Source organism: Heterocephalus glaber, unplaced genomic scaffold (genome assembly GCF_053883595.1).
Source record: "Heterocephalus glaber isolate CG9 unplaced genomic scaffold, H.glaber_assembly_v1.0 deba00001481, whole genome shotgun sequence".
Classification (NCBI taxonomy): domain Eukaryota; kingdom Metazoa; phylum Chordata; class Mammalia; order Rodentia; family Bathyergidae; genus Heterocephalus; species Heterocephalus glaber.
In genome coordinates this window covers 16,030,204-16,053,729 of record NW_028258317.1, presented here as the reverse complement: position 1 = coordinate 16,053,729, position 23,526 = coordinate 16,030,204, and the positions used below count along the sequence as shown (strand labels likewise).

The 23,526-nt window shown below is 40.3% G+C and overlaps 1 protein-coding gene and 1 pseudogene across 5 annotated transcripts in view; both read right to left on the bottom strand.

Moving 5' to 3' along the window:
* The window catches only part of Iars1 (isoleucyl-tRNA synthetase 1), an 81,855-nt gene that overhangs the window by 29,686 nt on the left and 28,643 nt on the right, over positions 1–23,526 (bottom strand). For 4 of the 5 annotated variants that reach the window (XM_004870087.4, XM_021248481.2, XM_004870086.4 and 1 more), the window contains 11 exons: positions 20,535–20,657; positions 19,759–19,850; positions 18,093–18,191; positions 16,424–16,550; positions 14,814–14,887; positions 9,882–10,076; positions 8,059–8,145; positions 5,520–5,603; positions 4,469–4,613; positions 2,760–2,880; positions 431–522 (listed from right to left, as the gene is read on the bottom strand). In XM_004870087.4, coding sequence (XP_004870144.2) covers positions 431–522; positions 2,760–2,880; positions 4,469–4,613; positions 5,520–5,603; positions 8,059–8,145; positions 9,882–10,076; positions 14,814–14,887; positions 16,424–16,550; positions 18,093–18,191; positions 19,759–19,850; positions 20,535–20,657 — 1,239 coding nt within the window. The remainder of the gene's footprint in view (positions 1–430; positions 523–2,759; positions 2,881–4,468; positions 4,614–5,519; positions 5,604–8,058; positions 8,146–9,881; positions 10,077–14,813; positions 14,888–16,423; positions 16,551–18,092; positions 18,192–19,758; positions 19,851–20,534; positions 20,658–23,526) is intronic. The other variant, XM_004870085.4, reaches the window with a different exon arrangement.
* LOC147825832 (U2 spliceosomal RNA) lies at positions 22,462–22,593 on the bottom strand (annotated as a pseudogene).

Below are 23,526 nucleotides of genomic sequence, written 5' to 3'. Positions count from 1 at the left end.
GGTGTAAGTCCTGGGACCAGGGTCCACACTTTGCTCATTCTAAACCCCCAACAGCTAAGGAAGAGTTTTGTCCACAGTCAACACTTAATAAATAAATGCCTGTCTAGGGGAGAAGAGAGGAGGTGCCACTCTCAAGATCCCAGCCATAGCTGACAAGATCTGTAGAAATCTAAGAGGTCTGCTCAGTTTAGCCCTGCATGCACCTGGACACTTGTCCTCTAACTTACCATATCCATAGTTATGTTGTGAGAATATGCAAAAATGACTCTTAGTACTTGCAGTCTATCAATACCGCTAATATGCAATGTCAAGGGGAAGATAACAAGGTAAGTTCCAAAAGCCGAGAGCTATGGACAGCATTCCCTTTTTAGCTGCTCTCTTCCTTCAACTCTCAAATTCACATAATTTTCTTTTTCCCACCAGCACTTACCTTTAATCTTCTACGATTCATTCTGACATACCAATTGGTCAGAACATCTACAAACTTGACCAGGCGAGGCACCACAGTATAAAGCCTATACGCTAAAAGAGAGAGAAGCAGAACCAGTCAGGCAGCCTGTGCCAGGCCTTGGGGTGGGAGGAGGCTGGACACAATGAGGAACATGCAGTGCCTTCCATCCAGGCGCCCTCAGTTGCTAAGGAGACCCCAAGAATCAGAATGAAACAATCACAAATGGCTCATTTATTGAGGATCCAAAGCACAACGGACGGTGTTGAGAGGTGCACGCAAAACCACCCTGAGCTACTTGCAAACCTTTATTAGTCAGTGCGAACAACTGAATCTCCAGTCTGGGCTCTCAGACCTCAGAAAGGGAAGCATGGAGCTGTGCACCACAACAGTATCAACAAAGACCAGCTTCTTTCCGTGGTGCTACTTCACACTGCACTAAAAGACCAAAAGCAGAAAGCTTCAATTGATGCTAAAGGCATAGTGTGGGGCCATCGTTCTCAGTCACCAGCAATTCTGCTCTACCAAAGACATTTGGCAATGCCCAGAGGGACATTTTAGTTTTCTTGATTTGTGGAGTGTGTGCCTAGGGTGCTGCTAGCATTGAGAGGGGAACCCAAGAATGCTACTCAATAATTCAGGATGCATGGCACTGGCCCCACTGAGAAGGATCCAGTCCAAACTGTAGATAGTGCAGCTGTTGAGAAAATCTGGCAAAGGCTATGAATAAAATAGAACATATTTTCCTAACATTAAAACAGTTGAGGAAAGAAAAAGATAGGAGAAAGAGAGGTCTCTTAAAGAATTAGAATTTGGAGGGACTCCTAAGGAACTCATGAGGCACTGAGCCAATCTTATCTGATGACAGGTCTTATTTTATGGATACTCTCATTCACCAAACACCAAAAATTATAAACAAATTTAATTTATATTAACGTGTTCAGGTCTCACCTCTTACAGAGCAAATGAACCCCGTATTCAATAAGCATGCAATACAAGAGGATGGCAGCAACTATTGCCGAGGTCATTAATAGTAACCACAAATTCCAAGGTGCCACCTCCAATCTGTGAGGTAGGTCCTCTCTCAGCGACCTTGCTGATGAGGATCTGGGGGCATGCAGGGGACAGGAAGGCAAAGCTGGGATCAGAACTGAGTAGCTTGGGTCATGAGTTGGTCTCTGGATGCCCGGCTTCCTGTATATACATGATCTTTGCCATGTGGCTATCCATCTCTAGTTCCTAGGCAGATCACACTCTGGAAGGGATGTCACTCTCCAGACCCAGCTTCGTGGGAAATTGTGGCAGCTGGTGCCAAAGGATGACAGGGACCTCAGAAAACAATGCCCATGTTTCCCACTCACCTGCATCACAACTCTGAGTGTCCACGGACAGTGTGGAGAGCTCCTACTGAGTGCTGACCTTCACCAGGAGTCTGCCTCAAACTCATTTCCATTCCTACTCATGTCAATATGGACAACAGCTCAACAGTCATGATCCTATTGCATGTCTAATGGGGTGGACGTGTCAGGTGACTAATTCACAGTGCTTCTGTGCCATTTGTAGTGCACTGGCTACTCCAGGGGGAACCAAGTACTGGTAGCCAGGCTGATGCTGAACCACAGTCCTGTTATGGCCGGCTGCACCTGCCTAAAAGTGTGCTGGGAAGGCAGGTAACCTCACTTGGGCTTGTCCTCACTATGATCCAAGACCACTCTACCAGAGTGTCTGAGACAGAAGTTTCTGGAATTTCTCACTAGGATCTTTGGTTGTGTCTATCTCAAACTTTGAAGAAGCCAATGTCATCTACTTGGTAAACCTCCATCTAAAACCAAGCTCACTTGTTGTCTGGTAACAGAAACATGGAGAAATGCCTATTTCATTATTGCTATTCTGAGTCTCCCAATACTGAAGTGGACAGGGACTGTTTCATAATGAAAATATAAATGAATGAATGAATGAATGCAAGCAATACCCACAGACTTGAGGTGACCCTCCACACAGAATCCAAGCAGTAGACCTGAGTTTGAAACTCATGGTTATTCAGTGCCAAAGCCTACACTCCTCTGTGGAGGGATGAGGCCACTGGACACCTCCTCAGACAGAATTCCCCAGAGCCTGGAAACAAACACATTTCTATAACTAACAAGCCTTAACAAATCTGTATTGGGAGGTTAAAGTAAACAATGACTTATGTGCCATTCTATTTGGGAAATTTCTATTTTATAAAGAAAAACATTAAATACCAAAAGGACAACTATAAAGGAAAAAAAAAAAACAGTCCTTATCCCCAGGACAGACAAGAGAGACTCACCTGCCATTTCAGTCTCAAAGAAGCCCAGGAGGGACTGCATGAAGGAGAGGATCCACCGGTCTGTAATGTTCGGGCTTTCTTTGACTGTATTCTCATTGTAAAGGAATTGTATTTCTTCCTCCTACAAACAATTAACAAGAATTCACATGCATGGTAGAGAAGTTACTATGAAAGAAATAAACTCTTTGAATCCCTCAAACTGAAAGAAAAACAAAAATAAAAACAACCCCACACCTTGCAGGCATCTAAATTTTACAAGCACTAACTTGGGACATTAAGTCTTCAAGTAATTATGGTTTATGAATAGAATGAAGAAAATTTAAGAAAAAACTACTTATTTGCACTAAAGAATTATTATGAATCGACAGATACTAAAAAATCTTGTGTAGCATTGAGTTAAACCTAGGAAAGAAGTAAAACTTTTCAAGATTGAATGATCACAGCACTGAAAATAAGTACTGAGTATTCATTTCCATGCTTACACTTTTCCTCCTCTTAGAATATCCCTCCTGTACCTAGCTTTGCAAAAATCATCGTTTATCCTAAAAGCCCATTTCACCAGTCCCTGCTCTACAAACCCAGCTCACTGCAGCACCACAATCCGGTGGATCAGTGGTGATGTGACTCCTCCTCTGGGGTTAAGCACCTGATGGTGAGAAGTTTGCCTCTTGGTAGGTACAGATGGCCCCCGCCGTGGGCAGGTGTGGCTTGAATCCCCCACAAGTAGAGGCTTGCACAGGGCACCTGCCTAAGGACTGCAGTCCCTACTTGGCACAGAGCCAGGTGCAGAGAGGTGGCAGGATTACAAGGAGAGGAATGCTGGGAGCCAGGGAAAAGGTTTGCCTTTCTCAATTTCCAGGGAAAAGTGTAAGCTGAGAGCTCCAGGCGAATACACTGTCTTCACTAGCAGGACGAGCTTAGCCACATCCAGAGGGAGCAGAACTCCAGTGATCCAGCTACTGGTGCTTGAGCCAGCTTCCAGGCCCAATCAAATAGGAACACAGTCACACACTCATTCAATAGTGATCTACTAGCATTTTCTACTTGACAGGTGCTGGAGACAGGAAGAGGAGCAGTCTTGGGGTTCTGACCTCAAACTGGGTCTTGAATGCATACACAGAAACATGTGCTGGAGGTAAAGGGTCCCGAGAATGGTCAGGTAGGGGCTGGGGAAGTAGCACTAGACAGAGCTGTCAGGATGGGTCTCCTGTGTAAGCGGGGAATCACTCTGAAGGGCATGTTCACAGACCACACGACTGATATGTTTTTATCCTAATGACCTTCCCAGACCACTGTTATTCTGAGTTTCAACACAATGCCATCCCACAGAGTAGAATTCCCTGACCCCTCTCTCAAGTGGCCCATCTCACTCTAGCTCCAGCCTTCACCAGGGACTCATTCTGACAGGAGGCGACTATTTTACTGTCTCCCCCTCTTCCATACTCCATTTTTCCATGAGGGGAGGGGTGTCTCAGTCAACATGGTATCCCTGGCACCAAGAACTGGCTGAAGAAACAATTATACCACATAACTCTTCTTCCACAGTCAAGGTCTGTGTCTCACCTGGCCCCAGACACCTGCCACACCATTGTGTCCAGCCTCCCCATAGCTTTGGGTGCTCCCACATCAGAGAGCAGAAAGAAAATAGCCCTGAGAGCCTATACCAAACTCAGCTTTTTAGCATACCTGAAGCCCACTGTGGGCCATACCTTGTGGAGCCTCAAGGCGTTCTGGATGAAGAAGCGGTATGCATTGTACCACGGGAGCAACACATCCTTAAGGACGTCCCGCACACCCTCCTCCTTAAAGCGGAGGTTTTCTGCTCTTACCACGGGAGAATTAATCAGATATAACCTGGAAGAGGGAAAAAATATACTCAGAAAAGTTATATAGACAGTAAACCAAACATTCCTACTTGCCAACTTGAGAGCAAGATTAAAGTCCACTGTTCTACAAAAGGGGAAAAACATTAACACTCTTTCAATGGCCCTCACCATAGACAATGACCCAGCCCAAAAGGTCAACAGCACCAAGAATGAGTGTGACAGATAATAAAGTCCAGGGACAACCCCTTTAGGTGTTTCTGGGTCACACAGTACTGCACGATGGTGTACAGTCATGCGTCTGGGTGAGAGTCTTATCTAGGACACTGGAATACTGAACAAGACCTTTAGGTCCCTTTCACCATAAACACCGTGTGATTGCACAATTATGACTATTTCAAGCACTGGCTCAAGTTCCTGTAACATTCCTTCAATACTTCAGGATTAATTTTCAATTTGCTCTTCCATACAAATAGCTCATGTGGCTCTGTAAGTGCAAAATTAAACAATGGAAGAGAATTTTAGTACCAGCAAGACAAGGAATTTAGAAAGGAAGCGAGGCAAAGGCATCTAAAGGCATGATACCCTGGGGAGGCCTATATAAAATAGGCCTATCATAAAATCCCAGGTCTTCGTGAAAAAGACCTGTACATTTAAAAATAGCTTTACTATTTAGAAAACTATTTCTTTTGTGGTACCGGGGATCAAACTCGGGTCCTTGCGCTTGCGCAGCAGGCAGCGAAACCACTGAGCTAAACCCCCAGCCCTAGAAAACTATTAAGGGGGTTTAAAATCAACAAGTATACCAATGGAACTTTCCATATAACAGAGATCCATGTTTAAAAGCATAAAAAACAAATCTAAAAATTATGATTAATAGGGTGGGAGATGCTTACAAAAAAATGACAAAAACAAACAAGACAAAGCACTACTATACCTAAGGGCATCAGCACCATACTTTTGGATGACTGAAACTGGATCTGGGTAATTCTTTTTTCGTTTGCTCATTTTTTGGCCATCACTTGTAAAACAAAAAGCAGGTGTCAAGTAAGTAAACAACACATTTGATCCTTACATGGATATAAATTATTTGCAAATAAAAATACATTAAGTGCAAATAGAAGCACTTCCATACTTTTTTTCTTGTTCTTTTTTTTGTGGTGCAGAAGATCAGACTTAGGCCTTTGTGTGTGGCAGGAAAGCACTTTACTAGAGAGCTACATCTCTGGTCTCAAAAATCTTTTTCAGGGATTGGGGATTTAGCTCAGTGGTTCTGCCACCTGCCTTGCAAGCACAAGGACCCGAGTTCAATCCCCAGTACCAAAAAAAAAAATCTTTTTTAGGACCATGATAAGTCCATGAAGATGTCTTGACACTTATCCCAGAGAAATGAAAGCTTATAGTCACATAAATAACTGTACACAAATTTTATAGCATCTATATTCACAATCACCAAATACTCAAAGCAACCCAGATGGCTTCAAGAGGTGGAGGTTGGGGTAGATGTGACAGGCCCTGGGTTTCATCCCTGGCACAGTACAAAACAAACAGGTGGAAGGTTAAACTATGGTATACTCTTACTAGGAAACACTACTCAGCAATGAAAAAGAATCCACAACTTGAAACTTCCAAGGAATTATGCTAAAAAAGAAGCCAATCCTCTGAAATTAGATATTGTTTCTATTTATAAAAAATTCTTGAGATGATGAAATTACAAAGATAGAAGATTAGTGGTTGCTGGGGATTGAGAATAAAGGTGGAAGAGTTGGAGGGGATACAGTTATCAAGAGCAGCAGGAGGAGACCCTTGTGATGTTGAAGGTATTTACTGTTTTTTCTGTTTGTTTTTTTGGTACCAGAGATTGAACTCAGGACCTTGAGCTTGCCAGGCAGGCGCGGTGCCACTGAGCTAAATCTGAGGCCCTTTACTCTCTTGACTGTGCTGGTAAATTCAGAAACCTGTACATGGGAGGAGGGTGCACTACTATTAAATACACATAAGCAAATCAACACACATAAAAATAGAGAAATAAGAATAAGATCAGTGGATTATGCCAACATCCTAGCTGCAACATATTTTACAAATGTGACCACTGATGGAAATTTGGCAAAATATACAAAGGATCTCTATTTTTCACAACTGCAGGCAAACCTACTATGATCTCAATAAAAACTTCAATGAGAAAAAAAAAAAAGGGCTGGGGCTCAGTTGTACTGTGTGCTTAACACATGAGGCTGTGGGCTAAATCACCCCCTCCCTACAAAAAGCAGATTGCAGAGCCGGTTTCAAAACTCAAATTTATGACTCAGTTGCTCTGTGACCTCCAGTAAGTTTCATTTTCTGGTGCTGTAAATTTCTCCATCATCAAAATGGGATAATCGCAGTCCTATTTCAAACAGTTCTGAGGATGAAATGAGTTAGGGCACGTCAGTGCATAGCAGGGCCTGCATAATGAGGAGGATGCTCTAAAAGTTAGGTGTGGTCCTTAGTCATGAAACATGTGAAGCTGGAATTTAGGGTTCAGTGCAGGTAAATCTTTTGGTTTTTTAAAATTTTTTTTTCTGTGAGGTTAATTATAAATTGTTGCCTCTTTATTTTTTTAATCTTTTATTTTTAAATTTTTGTTTTGTCAATGACTAGAGGCAATGGAAGCAAACGAAAAACATTTCCCAATAAGTCTAAAACATGAGAAATGAGAAATACTTATTGGGAAGCAGAATCCCTGGCCCGCTGCATTTCTCAGTAGCACTGCGCTTGGCATTCCTGGTCTGTAGAACCAAGCACTTCCTTCTATGTTAAGAAGAGGGTAAGAGTAGGCATTGTGGTGCATTCCTGTAACCCCAGTACTCTGACAGGCTGAGGCAGGAGGAGGCCTAGGCAAGTTAGTTACTTAGCAAGACCCTGTCTCAAAATTAAAAAATCAAGAGCTGGGGATGTAACTCAGTGTGAAAATCTTGAGCTCAATCCCCAGTACCACACACAAACACAAAGAAGAGGACAGAAACATCTACATTTCAGGACTGAGGCACAGATTGAGAAGGACCTATAAGCAAAAGTATTTCACAAAATATTAGGTTACATACATCTCATATTATTACTAGTGATATTAGTACGAGTATTGTGTAACTAGTAGCAAAACAATGTAGGAGTACTTCCTTTGTTTCTCCCTCTGTGAGACCTGGCTCTCAATGCACTCTTCCTCCTTAGGAAACAGTGGACATGTGGAGCCACAAAGCTAAAGGGTAGAGACATGCACAGGACAGAAGTGTCAATGAAAGGGGAAAGCAGCAAGAAGTTTGACATCAGAGAGGTGAGGAAGAGGACTACAGCCGGAATTTAGTGTTCCTAAAACCCTCTATTCAGAGAGAAAATATGGCTCAGCCCAAAAAATGGCTGCTTTGATAAGCAAGAATTTTCAGGAGTGACAGCAAAGGGCACAGGAACTGGAACTAGTTACTAGAAAGGAGAGCACCTGCCTCGCCAGGATGAGCCCATTCGCAATCACGTTCTTGTAAGGTGGTTGTCCAAAGAGAGCTGTGGCCAGTACCAGCAGGGTGTAAAACCTGAAAACATAATACTTCAGTGAGAACAGAAAAGGAATCCGAGCGCAGGAAAAATATGTTTACTCAATGGACTGACTTTCTATTTTTGATACATTCTACATCTTGATAATCACATAAAGCTATGGTTCTTAGTTCTGACTACACATCAGAATCAAGTGGAGAAAGCTGAAAAGAGACAGATGAAACCCCCCACAGATCAATCAAATTACCGCCTCTGGTTTGCAAAACAAAATTTGCTTTGTTAAAAGCAAATAAAGGCCCTCAGTGTGCTGATCCTCCCTTTGTGAGGCAGTGTCAGGGGTCACAAGCAGCACAGGGGTCAGGGCTTGGGGTCAGATCCACTCAAAATGCCTGGTGAGAACGAGCAAGGTACAATGCCTTATATATGACTGTACAACACAAAAACATGCATGAAGCACTCATATAACAAAAGGCAAAATGTAGACAACAGTAACGTAGGAAATGCCTCTGGTTCTGTCAGATACTGTGCACCTCCTTTATACATAACTACTTAACTTCTTCCTTGACAGAACTCTTATATCCCTGCCACTGTCCAGGGGTGACACTCGTGTGGCACCGTGACCTGCTCCTGCTGTTCTGGGGTGACATTCTCAGGCCAATGACCTACTCCTGCTATACCAGGGGTAACATGTTCCTATCACCCTGATTTGAGTCTATACTCTAGGAAAATGACAGAATATTAACTGATGACGAGACCAGACCCCAATTAAGTACACATACCTGTCCAGAGACAGCCCTTTTAGTTCCAAAGGAGGGTTGGGAGGACTCCTGGTGCTAAGAGACAGCCCAGGTGTGACAGAAGGGACAGGGGGCATCAAGGACATGGGAACCACACAAGGAATTTAACAATGACTAACATATACTGAAAAGGCAGAAAATGACAACAAAAGTTCCTTGAACACACTCCTGCAGAAACATTACTAATGAAAGCGTAACTGGAACATGGACCTAAAAGGTTCACACATAAAAAGAAGGCAACTCACCCTTTTCCCATTATGAGGATGTGAGTACTGCTTTAAATAGGGCACCAGATAAAATCAATGCCAAAACCCTCCCACATATTTATATATCTGGATGTTTTAGAATGTTAACTTTTAAGGCTAGAATGAAGATCTAAGCATTTCTCCGACTACTTCCCAAATTACTAGCACTCAACCTATTTATACTCTTTCTTTTTTTTTTTTTTGGTACCAGGGATGGATCTCTGGACTTTGCGCTTCTGAGGCAGGTAGTGGAACCACTGAGCTAAATCCCTGGCCCAATTTATAGTCTTGTTGTAAATATTCACTAAACACTTGAATAAATGATGAGAACAAGCTTAAGTATACATATTAAGTGTTTTGTATTACTTCAATTTCCAATTTAACATATAGATATATTACAAATTGTTAGTGAAATAATTCAAATCATAACACTCTAACCCATTGTAGTGAGAGAATCCTGCTCAAAAGGCAGATAGTAGTGTCCATGCCGGGGCTGGGGCAGAAACAGGGCTTGTGCTGTTTGTGTTTTTTTGGTTTTTTTGGTACCAGAGATCGAACTCCGGACCTTGCACTTGTGAGGCACGTCGCAGTACCACTTAGCTAAATCCCTGGCCTCAAGCTTGTATTGTTTGGTACAGCCACAGCATCCAGCAGGCACATGGCAGGCACCTAGCAAAATAGTTGCTCAATAAAATAAAATCAACAAAGCACTTGAAGAATGAAGGGACATACCATCCTCTGGTTTGGTCAATGCCTTCAGCAATGAAGTCTGCAGGAAAAGCATCCTCAAACTCCCTCTTGTTTTCAAATGGATAGTGAACCTGGGCATAGGGCATGCTGCCACTCTCAAACCAGCAGTCAAACACCTCAGAGATGCGCCGCAATGGGCCTTTCCCACAGCGCGATGGGATGGTCAGGTGATCAATGCTACCAAACAAAACAGTTGCCATTTCTATTAATTGTAAGCATTAAGAGAACTTGCAGTTTAACTGGAACAGGAAATGAAAAGTTCTGATAGGATATTACAGTACTGTGTCATACAAAAATGTTTTGGTAAGTTGAACGGCTGCAAATGGTGGTCTCAAAACATTATACTAGAGCTGAAAAATTCCTATCACACAGGGACAGTGCAGTGATCATACGGTAGTACAATGCATTACTCACATTTGTGGTGATGGTGGTATAAACAGACTATGTTATAAACTATATGAAAGTATAGCACATACAATCATACATAATGTATAATACTTAATATATGACTGACTGGGTAACTGGTTTATATATTACACTTTTTATTTTTTTTTTTTGGTACCAGGGATCGAACTCAGGTCCTTGCTCTTGCAGGGCAGGCGGCAGAATCACTGAGCTAAAACCCCGGCCTACACTTTTTATTATTATTTTAGAATCCACTTCTATTTACCAAAAAATGTTTGCTATATAACAATATGCCATGCTTTGCTACCAGCATCCATCTATCTTTTGTTTCCATCTCTCTGTCTGCATCAAGAAAACACTTTGAGTGACTGACCAATACCATCTAGGTCTGTGGTAGTATATGCTAGGATGTTTGCAAAATGACAAGATTACCTAATTATGTATTTCCAGGACATATTGTATGGCTATGTGATTCACTAAATTCAGACTTGCATACAGAAATACCAGCAGTTCTCAAAGACTTTCAGAGAGAAATAGGAGCTCACAATCTGAAAGGTCACACAGCAAAGTCACCTGATGTTTCACTGAAGGAGGAAGGACACATCACCTCAACCCAACATGAATTCAACAAAGTAATTCACTACCCAGCAAAGGAAACAATCAACAAAGTGAAGAGACAACCTACAGAATGGGAAAACATCTTTGCCAGCTACTCCTAATAGCTCCAGTATATAAAAAATTAGACATCCCCCAAACTTAAAGGCCCATTTTTTAAAAAAGGGCATCTGAAATGAGTAAGACACTTCTCAGATTAAGAAATACAAATGAGCAGTAAGTACACAAAAAATGTTCAACACTGCTGGCCATTCAAGGAATACCAATTAAAACCCTGAAAAAAATTTTTTAAAAACCCAACAACCCTGAGATTCCATCTCTTTCCATTAAGTGTGGCTACCATCAAGAAATCAACCAATAACAAATGCTGGCAAGGCTGTGGGGAAAAAGGAACCCTTTTTAATTACTGTTGGGACTATAAACTGATATAACCACTATGGAAATCAATATGGAGATTCTTCAAAAAACTGAAAATAGAAATTCCATTTGACCCAGCTATTCCCCTTCTAGGTATCTTCCCAAAAGTTAAAGACATCCTACTACAGTGATATATGTGTACCTGTATCTATAGCAGCATAATTCATAATAGCTAAATCTTGGAATCAGCCTATATGCCCATCAACAGATGAATGGATAAAGAAAATGTAGGCCCGGGGATTTAGCTCAGTGGTTTTTTTTTTGGTACCGGGGATCGAACTCGGGTCCTTGCACTTGCGTAGCAGGCGTTGAAACCTCTGAGCTAAATCCCCGACCCTTAGCTCAGTGGTTTCACTGCCTGCTGCGCAAGCGTAAGGACCCAAGTTTGATTCCCGGTACAAAAAAAAAAAAAAAAAAAAAGGAAAAAGAAAATGTGGTATTTATACAGAATGGGAGTACTGTTCTTCCATAAAGAAGGATAAAGTTGAGTCATTTATAAGAAAATGGATGCATCTTGAAACCATAATGCTAAGTGACTCGAATACACAAACTTACATATCGTATAATTTCTTTTATATATACATGCATATGCACACACACATACAACACACACACAAGTGTATATGAAATAAAATAGGAAAAAAGAGAGGAAAAAAAAGTACACAATCCAGCACAGACAATGTATCTAAAAATGTATCTTGACTTTTCTTACATGTTTTATATGTCCTTTGGCCTATTACTCCAGTTTTCAATGTGTATATATAATTAACTTTATAAAGTCTTATGAGATAATTAAATGAATCTGATGCAGGAAAAATAAAAGGGAGGTGGAGGGAGGGTGAGAGAAAGAAATGAAATGTGTTACATACATGTACCAATCCCCTACAGTGAATGCAATCATTATGTATTGCAAACATGTGCTAATAAAAATTTTTTAAAACGGGCTGGGGGACTGATGTACCCTGCAAAACTATCTTTCAAAACTGGTGGAGAAATAAGATACTTTCATGATAAAGAGCACCTCAGGAACTTCATGAATACCAAACCAGCCCTCCAAAAAATTTTAAACAATACCCTAGGAAAAGACAATGAGGATCACAACCCCAGGAAACCCAGCAGAATGAATCTATTGGGCGTGACAAATTAAACGCAAAGGGGGAGAATCCAACAAAAAGAAAAAGTCATGACAAGGCTTTTAAAACTTTGAACTTCATCTCCCTAATGAGTGCATAATTCAATCTTATTATTGAACTGATTAGTATTTTTTTGATTCTAGAGTTGCACACCATTCCTTGTGCTATGCTGGCTATTTATCATCTTATGTCTACATTTTAATTGGGTTGTCTATTAATGAGCTGTAAGAGTTCTTTATATATTCTGGTCATAGGTTATAAGCATTGTAAATATGGTCTGTTTAAGGACTACTTTTCATTTTAATGATGTCATTTAAAGTTCTAAATATTGATGGACTCTCATTTATCAATTTTTTCTTTTATACATCATGTCTTTTGTATCCTCGGTAGTTCCTGACTACCCTGAATTCATAAATATTTTCCCTTATAATTTCTTCTTAAAGTTTTATACTTTTAGGCTTTCTTATTTAGGTTCATAGATCCCTTCAAGTTATTTTCATGTATGGAAAAAAAGGGTTGCGGTTAATTTTTTACATACGGATACCAGGTGTTCTAGTGCCGTTTGCTGAAGACACTATCTCTTCCTCGGCTCTTGAATTGAGTTTATATTCTATAAAATGCTAATGTTAAAGAATCTTTCAAAACTCAGTGGACCATATATGTGTGGTTCTATTTCTACATTCTCTGTTTTATTCAAATGATCTATATGTCTTTCCTTACACGAACACTGACTTGATTACTGTGGCTTTAGAAGATGTCTTAAAATTAGGTACTAAACATCTTCCAACACTGTTTTTGTTTTTGTTTTTAACTTTTCTAGGTCCTTTGTACTCCTACATAACTTTTAAAGTTCAATATCCAATTCTTCATTTATACAAAGTATACACAGACCTGAATTTTTATATATATCTTGTGTTTTCTAATCCTGCTAAATTCAAGTACAAGTTCTAGGGGCTCCTAGAGATTTCTTAGTATTTTCTCTGTAGATGATCATTTCATCTACATATAAAGATTTTGCTTCTGCCATGCCAATCCTATCCTAGTTGTGTCATTTTATTGCCAGACTATTTTGGTGGGGCCTAGGTTTCAAAGTTTAATGGACAGATAAAGAGTAAGCATATCTGCCCTTGTTCCCCACCTTAAGGAGAAAGCACTGTATCTTCTCCATTCATATAAGACATTCTCGCTGGAAGTATGGAGTACATGTCTTTAATCTGATGAGAAGTTTCTATTCTACTTCTAGTCTCCTAATAGCTTTTACCACAATCAGCTGTAGAATTTAGTCCAATACTTTTTCTCCAACTAGTGACAGGATCATATGGCTTTTTCCTTTCCTCTGTTTAAATGATGACTTTTGGGGGTGGATCTTCCAATGCTGAACCAACACTGCCATCCCTATAACAAAACCACTTTCTACATCCTACCAGATCTGCCTTCTAACAGTTTGTTTTGTTAAACAAATTTCTATCTATGTTCATACTTTTTTCTTCTATTATCTTTATCCAGTTTTAGGATTAGCACAATGTTGAGTTCCTAAAATGAGGGGAGAAGTGTTCCTTCTTTTTTCTGCTTTAATTGTTTGATATAATTTATCAGTTAAAATGTATATGAGCCTGCTGTTGTCATATAGGTAGGTTTTCAAGCTAGGAATATACTTTCTTTAATAGGTGCTATTCAAATTTTATATTTCCTCCAGAGTTAGTTTCATTAATTTGTCTTCCAAGGTACTTCTTAGAAGCTGTCAAATTTATTTCAAAAAAGACTTTTGTAATATGCTTTCTATATCCTTTTAAATTCTGTAAAATCTGTGGTAATGTTTCCTAGATCTTAATATTGTAATTTAAAAAATGTATAACTGATATTGTGTAACAGGAAGAAAAGGTCTAAAAGAGCAGGGGAATTGGGAGGGGTAGGGGAAGGGAAAAAAGGGAAAGGAGAAAATATGAGAAGAGGAAAAAAATGGAAACAAGGTCTTTGCAAATAGGGAAGGGTGGAGGGGGTGAAGGGAGGGGAAGGGAAGGGGAAAAAAATAAGAACCAAGAGACTCATGCAATGGTACAAGATCCCAATGATGAATGTAACTGTATTTTATACCTAAAATGTACCAATAAAGTTAATGGGGAAAAAGACAAAAAAAAAAAAAAAGGGCTAGGGATTTAGCTCAGTGGTTTCACCACCTGCCGAGTTCGATCCTCAGTACCAAAAAAAAAAAAAAGTACACAAAAGAAAAACCAAAGTAATCCACAATCTAGTACTTTGCACATGCAGCTCTGTAATTTGCGAGAGACCATGTATTAATAGAAGAATTTTAGAACTGAAGTGAATCAAACACTCAGAAACTGACCTTTCTCTGTGGAGATCTAAGATCTTGGCTCCTGATAGTTCCTCAAGTTCTGCCACTGAGCCAATGCAAACTACCTGTCAAAAACAAAGTTAAAAGCAGATCTTAGAACCAAAGAAGTCACACTGAGTTAATGTATATGGTATTTAAGTTTAGTTTTAGAAACTGTTGATTAGAAACTTTCTTTGTGCTTTTATTAGTGCATGTTTTGCAGTATACAATGATTACTTTCATTACTGGGAGTTGGTACACGTACATAATACATCTTAATTCTTTTTATTCCTCTTCCTCCTCCCTTGATTTCTTTTGTTTGTTTTTTGAGATAGGGTCTCACTCTGTAATTCAGGATGGCCTTGTCACTATGTTGCCCAGGCTGGCCTTGAACTTGCAGCAATCCTCCGGCCTTACCATCCTGAGAGCTGGGATTATAGGTGTCACCACACCCAGCTTGATAATTCTTTTAAATCTCATTAATACACCAATCTGAGGGCCAGGTATTTAGCTCAGTGGTTTCGCTGGCTGCTGTGCAAGCGCAAGGACCTGAGTTCAATCCCCAGTACCAAAAAAAAAACAAAACACCAATCTGGGCTAAAGGACAGTTACCAATGTGGCTTACTTCTCTTGAAAGGTCACTCTGGTATCTAAAAAGGCAATGCCAAGATTTTGCTACTTTGTAACCCTTACAACAAAGGGCCCTCACATGAAGAGGATTTCAAACATTCATAGCTGTCTTCTCAACAGGTATTTCTGGAGGCAAATCTCTGACAAAAATGATCACCTTAAGTAAACACCTTTCATTATTGCACTAAGGCATCTTAGTTTCTTTCTGGTACTTGAATCTGGCTCTTTAATCTGGAATCTTCACAAGAGAAACTTAGAATGTAACTACTGTGCTCCAACCAAATCAAAATAATCAGCCCAAATCACATGATGTTAGGGCTATCTCTGAGTAAGGAGCGTAGAGATGGGACTGACTGGCGCATTCAGAACAGGGAGAATCACTGGCTGTTTGTTACCTACAGAGTATCCATGGCCCTTTCCCTGCCCTTCCCATTCAGTCCTAAAAAATCTTAGGATTCAGATACTTCCCTGATTCCTCTCAGGTCATACAGGAAGTTTACCAATCCCTGGGGCCCTGTTACTCATCACTGCTCTACTGCCCTCTGCACTAAAGGGTCCTGCCATGGAAATCCGTCCTTGCTTCTGCCCACCCATCCACTGGCCCACAGGGCTGGTTTCAGAAATTTAAGGCCTGAAATACACTGACAAATTTGTTTACAATTTTTCCGTTTTCAGTATCTGTTCGATCAGTTTAGGGTTAAATTAATGCTATGGGGGACGGGGGAGATCACAGCAACTGCCAGAAAAAAAAATTTAATATGTGGATTTCCTGAGAAAAATACAAATGACATCCTTCATTTTATACAAAAGAAAAACTCAAAACTGCATTTAATTAAAATAGGTAAAAATTTAAACTCTCAAAATAGATTTTATGTCATAATTTTATGTCATAATTCTAAGAAGGAATAAAGAAAACACTGACAAAGAGGCAAACAAAAAAAGAAAACAATTTTTTCATGTCATATTCCCACTGCAACAACACCTTGCCTCACCTCCTCAAAGTCGTCACTGACCCACAGCGGAATAGGGGTGCCCCAGTATCTGTTCCTGGAAATTGCCCAGTCACGTGCATCTTTCAGCCAGTTTCCAAACCGCTTTTCTTGCACAAACTCTGGTACCCTGTCAGAAACAGATTATACAACCACTCATGTCAGTACTGCCGTTCTATCTACACAACCCTTTGTGTGATGCTTTGTGGACCAAACGCTCTGGAAGTGCTGCTGCTAGAAGCATGTCTTCGGGTGGAAGGCACGAGCACATGCAACAATCTAGGCTGCCACCACTGACCCACAGTGCAGACACTTATAATCCTCCTGCCAGCTGGGCCCACTGAAGACCTCTGAGCAGCCACTTTGACTGCAGCCAGCCTTGCTGCACTCAAGTATTCATGTCACCCACAGAATAAAAGCTTTGCTGAAATCAAGTTCCCCAGCACACAGCTCTTCACATGTCTTTGCTGTGGCCTTCTTCCCACTTCCAGCACTTTTGCTTATGAAGGGAAAAATGGCAGAGGTTCAGCCTGCAGGAATCCATCTCAAGCACAAGGCTCAGTTAGGGGATCCCTGGGCTCCCAAATAGTCTCTGCCCCTCTGCAATCACCATCTTGTGCTATGAAGATCAGTTTATACATATGTACCCCCTCAAGGAAATCTTACTAATAATCTACTATCTTACATGTTTGGGGAACTAATTACCCTGCTGGCTTGAAAAACAAAAAAGCTATCTTTTGAGAAGCCAGTCATTTTGCTAGGACAAATTAGAAAGTTAAAAGTTCATGATTATTTCCTTTGCTGCCCTGTAATGTACCTCATACTCCCAAAATCAAATGCAGTTTGTTTTTTCTATTGTTTTGTTTATTAGTACTAGGGACTGAACCTAGTACCCAGCCTTTGTGCTTGAGCTACATCCTCAGACCTTCTAAAAATTTTTTATTTTGAAGCAAGGTCTCACTAAGTAGCCCAGGCTGAGCCTGCACTGCCCACCCTCAGTCTCCAGAGAGCTGAGACTACAGACATGGGCCACCATGCCCAACCTGAAAAGCAGTTTGTAGGTTTAGTTGGGTCTTTGTGGTAAGAAGTAAAAATCTAAATTCTGAGTGAAAGACATTCTGAAATGCATAGAGTCAAGACTGTTCCATTTTGCACCCACAGGTTGAAATGATATTATTTGATCTATCATCTGCAAGTCAGATATTAGCTAGGGAAAGCAGAGGCATCTGTACTTGGGACTTAACCCTAAAGCCAAGGGGAGATGGCCTCATCTATTTCAGGTACTCAGAAAACACCAAAAAACATTTACAAAAGTGTGTAAGTGTAAGTGGCTTTTTAAGATAATCCTCAAATGTTTTTACTGACAATTGTTATTAAGGTTAAGAGTCTGAGAGTATTATACAGGCAGATTTGTTCTAAAGTCATTCCATCCTGAAAATCACGTAAGTGGCAGATGCCCATTTCCACTGATTGTTTAAAAAGAAAAATGTTCCCTTATGTGCTTTATCCTAAGGACATTACTTGTTGTTTAATATTAAATTATTTTGTGTTTGTTAACATATGGAACAGACAACTATCACAATAACAGCTACTAAAATTATAATTTGGGGGAGCACACACCATACTAACTACCTGCAAAGGACAGTACGAAGAAACATATCTCCCTGCTCACCAGTAGCACAGGTCGTTGTTCCTCAGTAACTGGTCCACCATGTGCTCCACACGCACAAACCAGCTGGGCACCGCTTTGTAAATGAGGGGTGTGTCTGACCTGGGGATGCAGAAGCACAGGTGCAGATGGTCAAATGGAGACTCCCAGGTACCAGGGCAAGACTGAATCACCACCACCTACTTGGCTTTCTGCTAATACTTATTTTTATTATAGTTAAAAATGTCTAAGTCTTCAAGATTGGTCCTCTCCTCCAAGATCGCCAGAAAGGCAAAAAGTCAATGGAAACACAGGACTGGAAAGAAAAACACAGCTGGGCCGGGGATTTAGCTCAGTGGTTTCGCCGCTGCTGCGCAAGCAAAAGGACCTGAGTTCAATCCCCGGTACAAAAAAAAAAAAAAAAAATTAAAAAGAAAAACACAGCTCTGTTGATGATAGATGTCTAAGGTACAATATTGTGAGGTCCCTATCATGGGTATTGTGTTTGGGAACTTCCCTCATTTCATTTTTTAGGAGTTTTATAAATGCTGTTTCCTCATGGTCATGTGAGAAAAACAGACATGTGGATGAAAATGTGATGTTCAGAGGCCTCAAATTCAGTCCTCATGTTTAATCTTCTGTGCTGTTTCCAAACACTGTTATGGTTTAGATCGAGAAGGTCTCCCCAAAACCTCATGTGCTCATAGGCAGGGCTTTGGGAAGGTGATCGGATAATGGGAGTGCTACACTCATCAGCGGCTTAGTCCATTGATGGGTTCATAGGCGACTTGCTGTTAGGTGTTAAGCCCTGAAAGGAAAAGGTAGGCCACTGGGGACATGACAAGGAAAGACAGATCTCTTTGCTCAGCTCTTTCCTTTACTCTGTTTCCTGGCCACCATGACTTGAGTAGCTTTCCTGAGCAGCTTTCTTCTACCTGGCCTTTCCACCACGCTGTTTCTTGTCGGGAGCAATGCTACATAATTTTAGGGTAAAATCATTTGGTTAGCCTAATTCTCCTGCCTACAGCTCAGCTATGGAATTCCGAGACATAATTCCCTTTTGGCCTCCCGTCACAACTTAGACCTCAATGATCCGGTGAAGCTGTGATTCTCCAGGACAAGAAACATCCTGGGAGCTGAAAATATCCTGGGAGAAACAAACATCTACTCAGTTCCTCATTGTTCTTAGATTGTTACATCTTGTTTAACCGGATGTACTGAACTCTGCAAGTCATTTGTTACATTTGTTTCTCCCCACGTACTGAATAAAAGGTGTGGTAAGCTGAGGGCTTTTGTCTTTGCCACCCAGAGCAGTACTGATCAGACTGAAAGCTCAGCTTCTTCTCAGTCTACATTTTTCTACCTTTCCTGTATAATAAGTTAATTCTCCTTGTGCTGCTGTGGCTCACAGGAGACTAGGACTTACTGCACAGGTTCTAGTAATGTCCCCTCCCTTTCCCTGTTCCCTACAGTTTCTATCTTGGAGACAGCCGACCATGCACTGTAATTGTGAGCCAAAATAAACCTCTCTTTCTTTAAATTGTGGGTTTCAGTATTGTGTCTCAGCCATGAATGTGACTAAGAAGCTAACCCTTCAGGATACCTGTGAAATGGTCACCCACAGATACAAAGGCATGGGCACACACAAATCTGAAACTCCAGCTACAACACAGTCTTCATTTCCTCTTACCTCCAGCAGAAAGGATAGCTATGAGTGAAGGTGCTGGCAAGAAGAAGTCGGCCCTGTTCTTTTAAGGTCCTGATGATATTTTTGTCACCCTCCTGTTAAAAAATTAAATTTAGCCATTAAAACATCCTAGCTGAGTGCAGTAGTCCATAAAAGAAGTCTTTCACAGGTATACTGTATAAGACTCACTTTGTCAGCTTACAAATGAATCCGACTTACAAATAATTCTCCAGGAATGGACCTTGTTCCTAAGTTAAGGACATGCTGTACTTAAGCACTTTTAAGTACTTAAAACTTAATGATCCCCAGGCTGACTCAAACTTGCCATCCTCTCTAGTAGCTAGGATATAGGACTGTACTTTTTAAGTATATAGCATAATATGTAAAGAAGTGAAATTTTCAATCAGAAATGATTTACAAGGCTCCTTCATGAGACACAAATCATAGTTCAATTTTCCTAATTCCTACCAGTGAAACTACAGTATGCTTCCTCTGGAGCAGTATGGTGAACCTTTTAAAGACAAGTGCCCAAACTGCAACCCAAAATCCCCTTACTTTTCACAAAGTGCCAACACTGCAAATAAACCCAAATACTGAAGCTTTAGTTTAGAAAAAACAACTCATATATTAACATCTTTTGTAACAACATGCATGCCATAGGTTTGTCACCACTGAAACAAGCACTAAGTTCTCTGAGTGTAGCTGACAGTATCAGTCTTTCTTTGGTTTTTATAAGTATGATGAGACTAACATCCTTCTAAGTCATAAGAACTACAGACCTTCACATACTGTCCTGCAAAATGTGTCACTTCTGCTGTGAAACAGCCTGAAGCATCCACAGGGCAAATAGGGAGTGAGTCTTTCTGAATAATATTGAAGTCCATACAGACACGGAAGTCATCCTGGGAAAAGACAAAGCAAGTGGGGAGGGAGAGAAGAAAAAAACAATCTGATCCCCGGTACCAAAAAAAACCCCAAAAAACAAAAAAAAACAATCTGAGTGTTGGAAAGGGCAAAAGCACAAAGTAACAAATTTATAAGACAATTTTTCAATATTCTTATTTATATATAGATATACACATTATCTATTTATCTATCTTCAGCTTAACTGAAAGTCACTCAGCCATCATTCAGGCAATTAGAACCGCACACCCAGACCAGGGATTAGATCATCTAGCCCAGTTTTCCCAGCCATTGTTTCACAGACCCCTACATATAGTACGTGAGAAGAGAAATGAGACAAAATGAATGCTTTAATAACTAAAACTGAAACTAATTCAAATTTGATTTATCACAGCAGCATACATGCACACCTGCCAACCACAAGTCCACACAGACATCAGGCACAACCTATTTAGTACCACAAGATGTTTCATGTACACAAGTTGGTGTCCTGTAAAAGCACACCCCACAGGATGACAACATTGATCAGATGGCATAGCTTCCCTAAGTTACAACATGACCCTTCAAGAACAGATGTGAAAAGTGTCTAAAGTTAGATCTCCATGTCTGCCAATGTTCTAGGCTCTTTACATTAGCCCACTTAGCCCTTACAATGCTGCTGCATGGAAGTCAGAGGGATGTTCCATGGTCTTATAGGGTATTCACTTGCAAAAACCACTTTACAGGTGAGAGGACTGAGACACAAGGAACGTGGGTGGGAAACAGCAAAGCTAGGATTCAAAGCCTGCTTCAGAATCTGTGGTCCACACTACTTACTCTGCTGCCTAACTCTGAACTTCAAGACTATTAGAGAGGTTGGAAAGCTGACATGCTTCCTTCTGAAGTTGTATTCACCTGCTGCTATGCTGAGTTGCCCTGGGGGGAGGGGACTATGGGGGGGTGGGCAGAACAGGAAAGCACCCAGAGCACAGCTAAGTAGAAGCACTGAGCGTGGAGCAGACACTCTCAGGGTGATAAGCAAGGAGCAGCCCCCAAGGACAGGCAGAACAGGTGATGTTCAACAAGATGATCCACAAGCACTCAAATTCCAGGGAGAGACCATATACTGTGTTGCCTGGTGAGGACAAGTGTAGTGGAAAGGTGTCTCAGAAATGTTTGTCATATGGTGTTAAAGGCTGCAAAGAACTGAACTTTTACAGTGCACAGCATTTAGATCAGCTTATGTACCTATAGTTATAAAAAACTATCCTCATTTAAAAAGGAAAATCTGCAAACAAGATGTTATCTTTTATTATTAAGGTAAAACCTTAAAGTCCGAGTAACTTATTCTGTGAGTTATATAAGACAAGCAAATATTTCTAATACATTTTAACTTGATAAATGATTGATATCTTGCAATATGAGTAATATGGATGCTGAATGTCACATGATCACACCTGAGCCAATGGTTCCTCCCTCTCCCTCCTTCCCTCCTTTCTCTCTCTCTCTCTCTCTCTCTCTCTCTCTCTCTCTGTATCTCTCTGTCATTGCGGGATTATGGGTGATCATCTCTCAACAAGAGGCTATGGAAGAGATGTAATCTTCAGGGAAGGAGGAGAAAAAGGTAGAGGAATCCCTTACTTCAAATATGATTAGACAGATGTGCAAAATGTGGGAAATAGTGGAAAACTTTGTAGAAAGACACAAATCAAATAAAGCTGTAAGAGTATGAGAGATGAATCTGTTTAAAGACAATGTAATGTCACATTTCCATGAAATCCTCAAAAGAAGGTAAAAGCAAGTGTCCTTGGTTTGGTTCCTAGTTAAAGTTGCATGAAAAGAAGAAAGTTCCATTGAGCCAATAGATAGCAGTGATTCCATTAGTGATAGTGAAAGTCATCTTACTGATAAGAACAGATACTACACTTCATCTTAGCCAAAAGGGTGAGAAGCCATGATGCTGAAAGTCATCTTACACAATGACCCTCTTCTCTCACCTCCCTCACACCAACCACAAAGGTTTTCAAGGGTAAGTACAGCAGGTTAGTTGATTTTCCTTCATATTTTATACTTTATTATTTTGTATTATATTACAGTATTGTAGCCTTTCATTTTGTTTTTGAGAAAGGATCTCACTGTGTAGTTCAGGCTGGCCTTGAACTTTCTATGTAGCCCAGGCTGGTCTCAAACTCATGGCAATCCTGCCTCAGTCTCCTGAGTGCTGGGATTAGAGGTGTGTCACACCCAGGTGTAATCATTATTATATGAATATTTTTGGGCTGTGGAATGAATCATCTGATTATCCATTATTTCTTATGGGGAAATTCACTATGATACACTGTACAAATGTCTCATATTATAAGGATGTTTCTGTAACAAATTATGCTCTCAAACCAAGGTTGGACTATATTACTGATTCAGATACAAACAGAATCATTTCTTTATTACCTACGATCAGTGGAATAATCATATTAGCTGGCTCTAAAATTATTATGAAATGATATATGATGAGTTCTTAAAACTCAGTATTATCAGGACTGCTTACATCAAATTTTAATATAGACCATGTATTAGGTAATATTAAAGAATTGCTAATTTTATTGCTTATATATAACAATGGCATAGTAGATACATCCTCATTCAGAGATGCATCTGGAATTATTTCAACATGAAAGGCATGATGTTGAAGATTTGTTTCAAATTCCTCTAGTCAAAATAAAAAAGGTACAGGGAAAAGAAGACAGGTAATACAGGACTTGCAAATGCTAATTCATGCAGTTGGATTATATCAATATAAAGATTTACTGTAATATTTTCTTCTGTTAACGTTAAAAAAAATCCATAATAAAAGCCCCTACAGAGATTAGGCATGAAAGTAAAAGGAAAAAT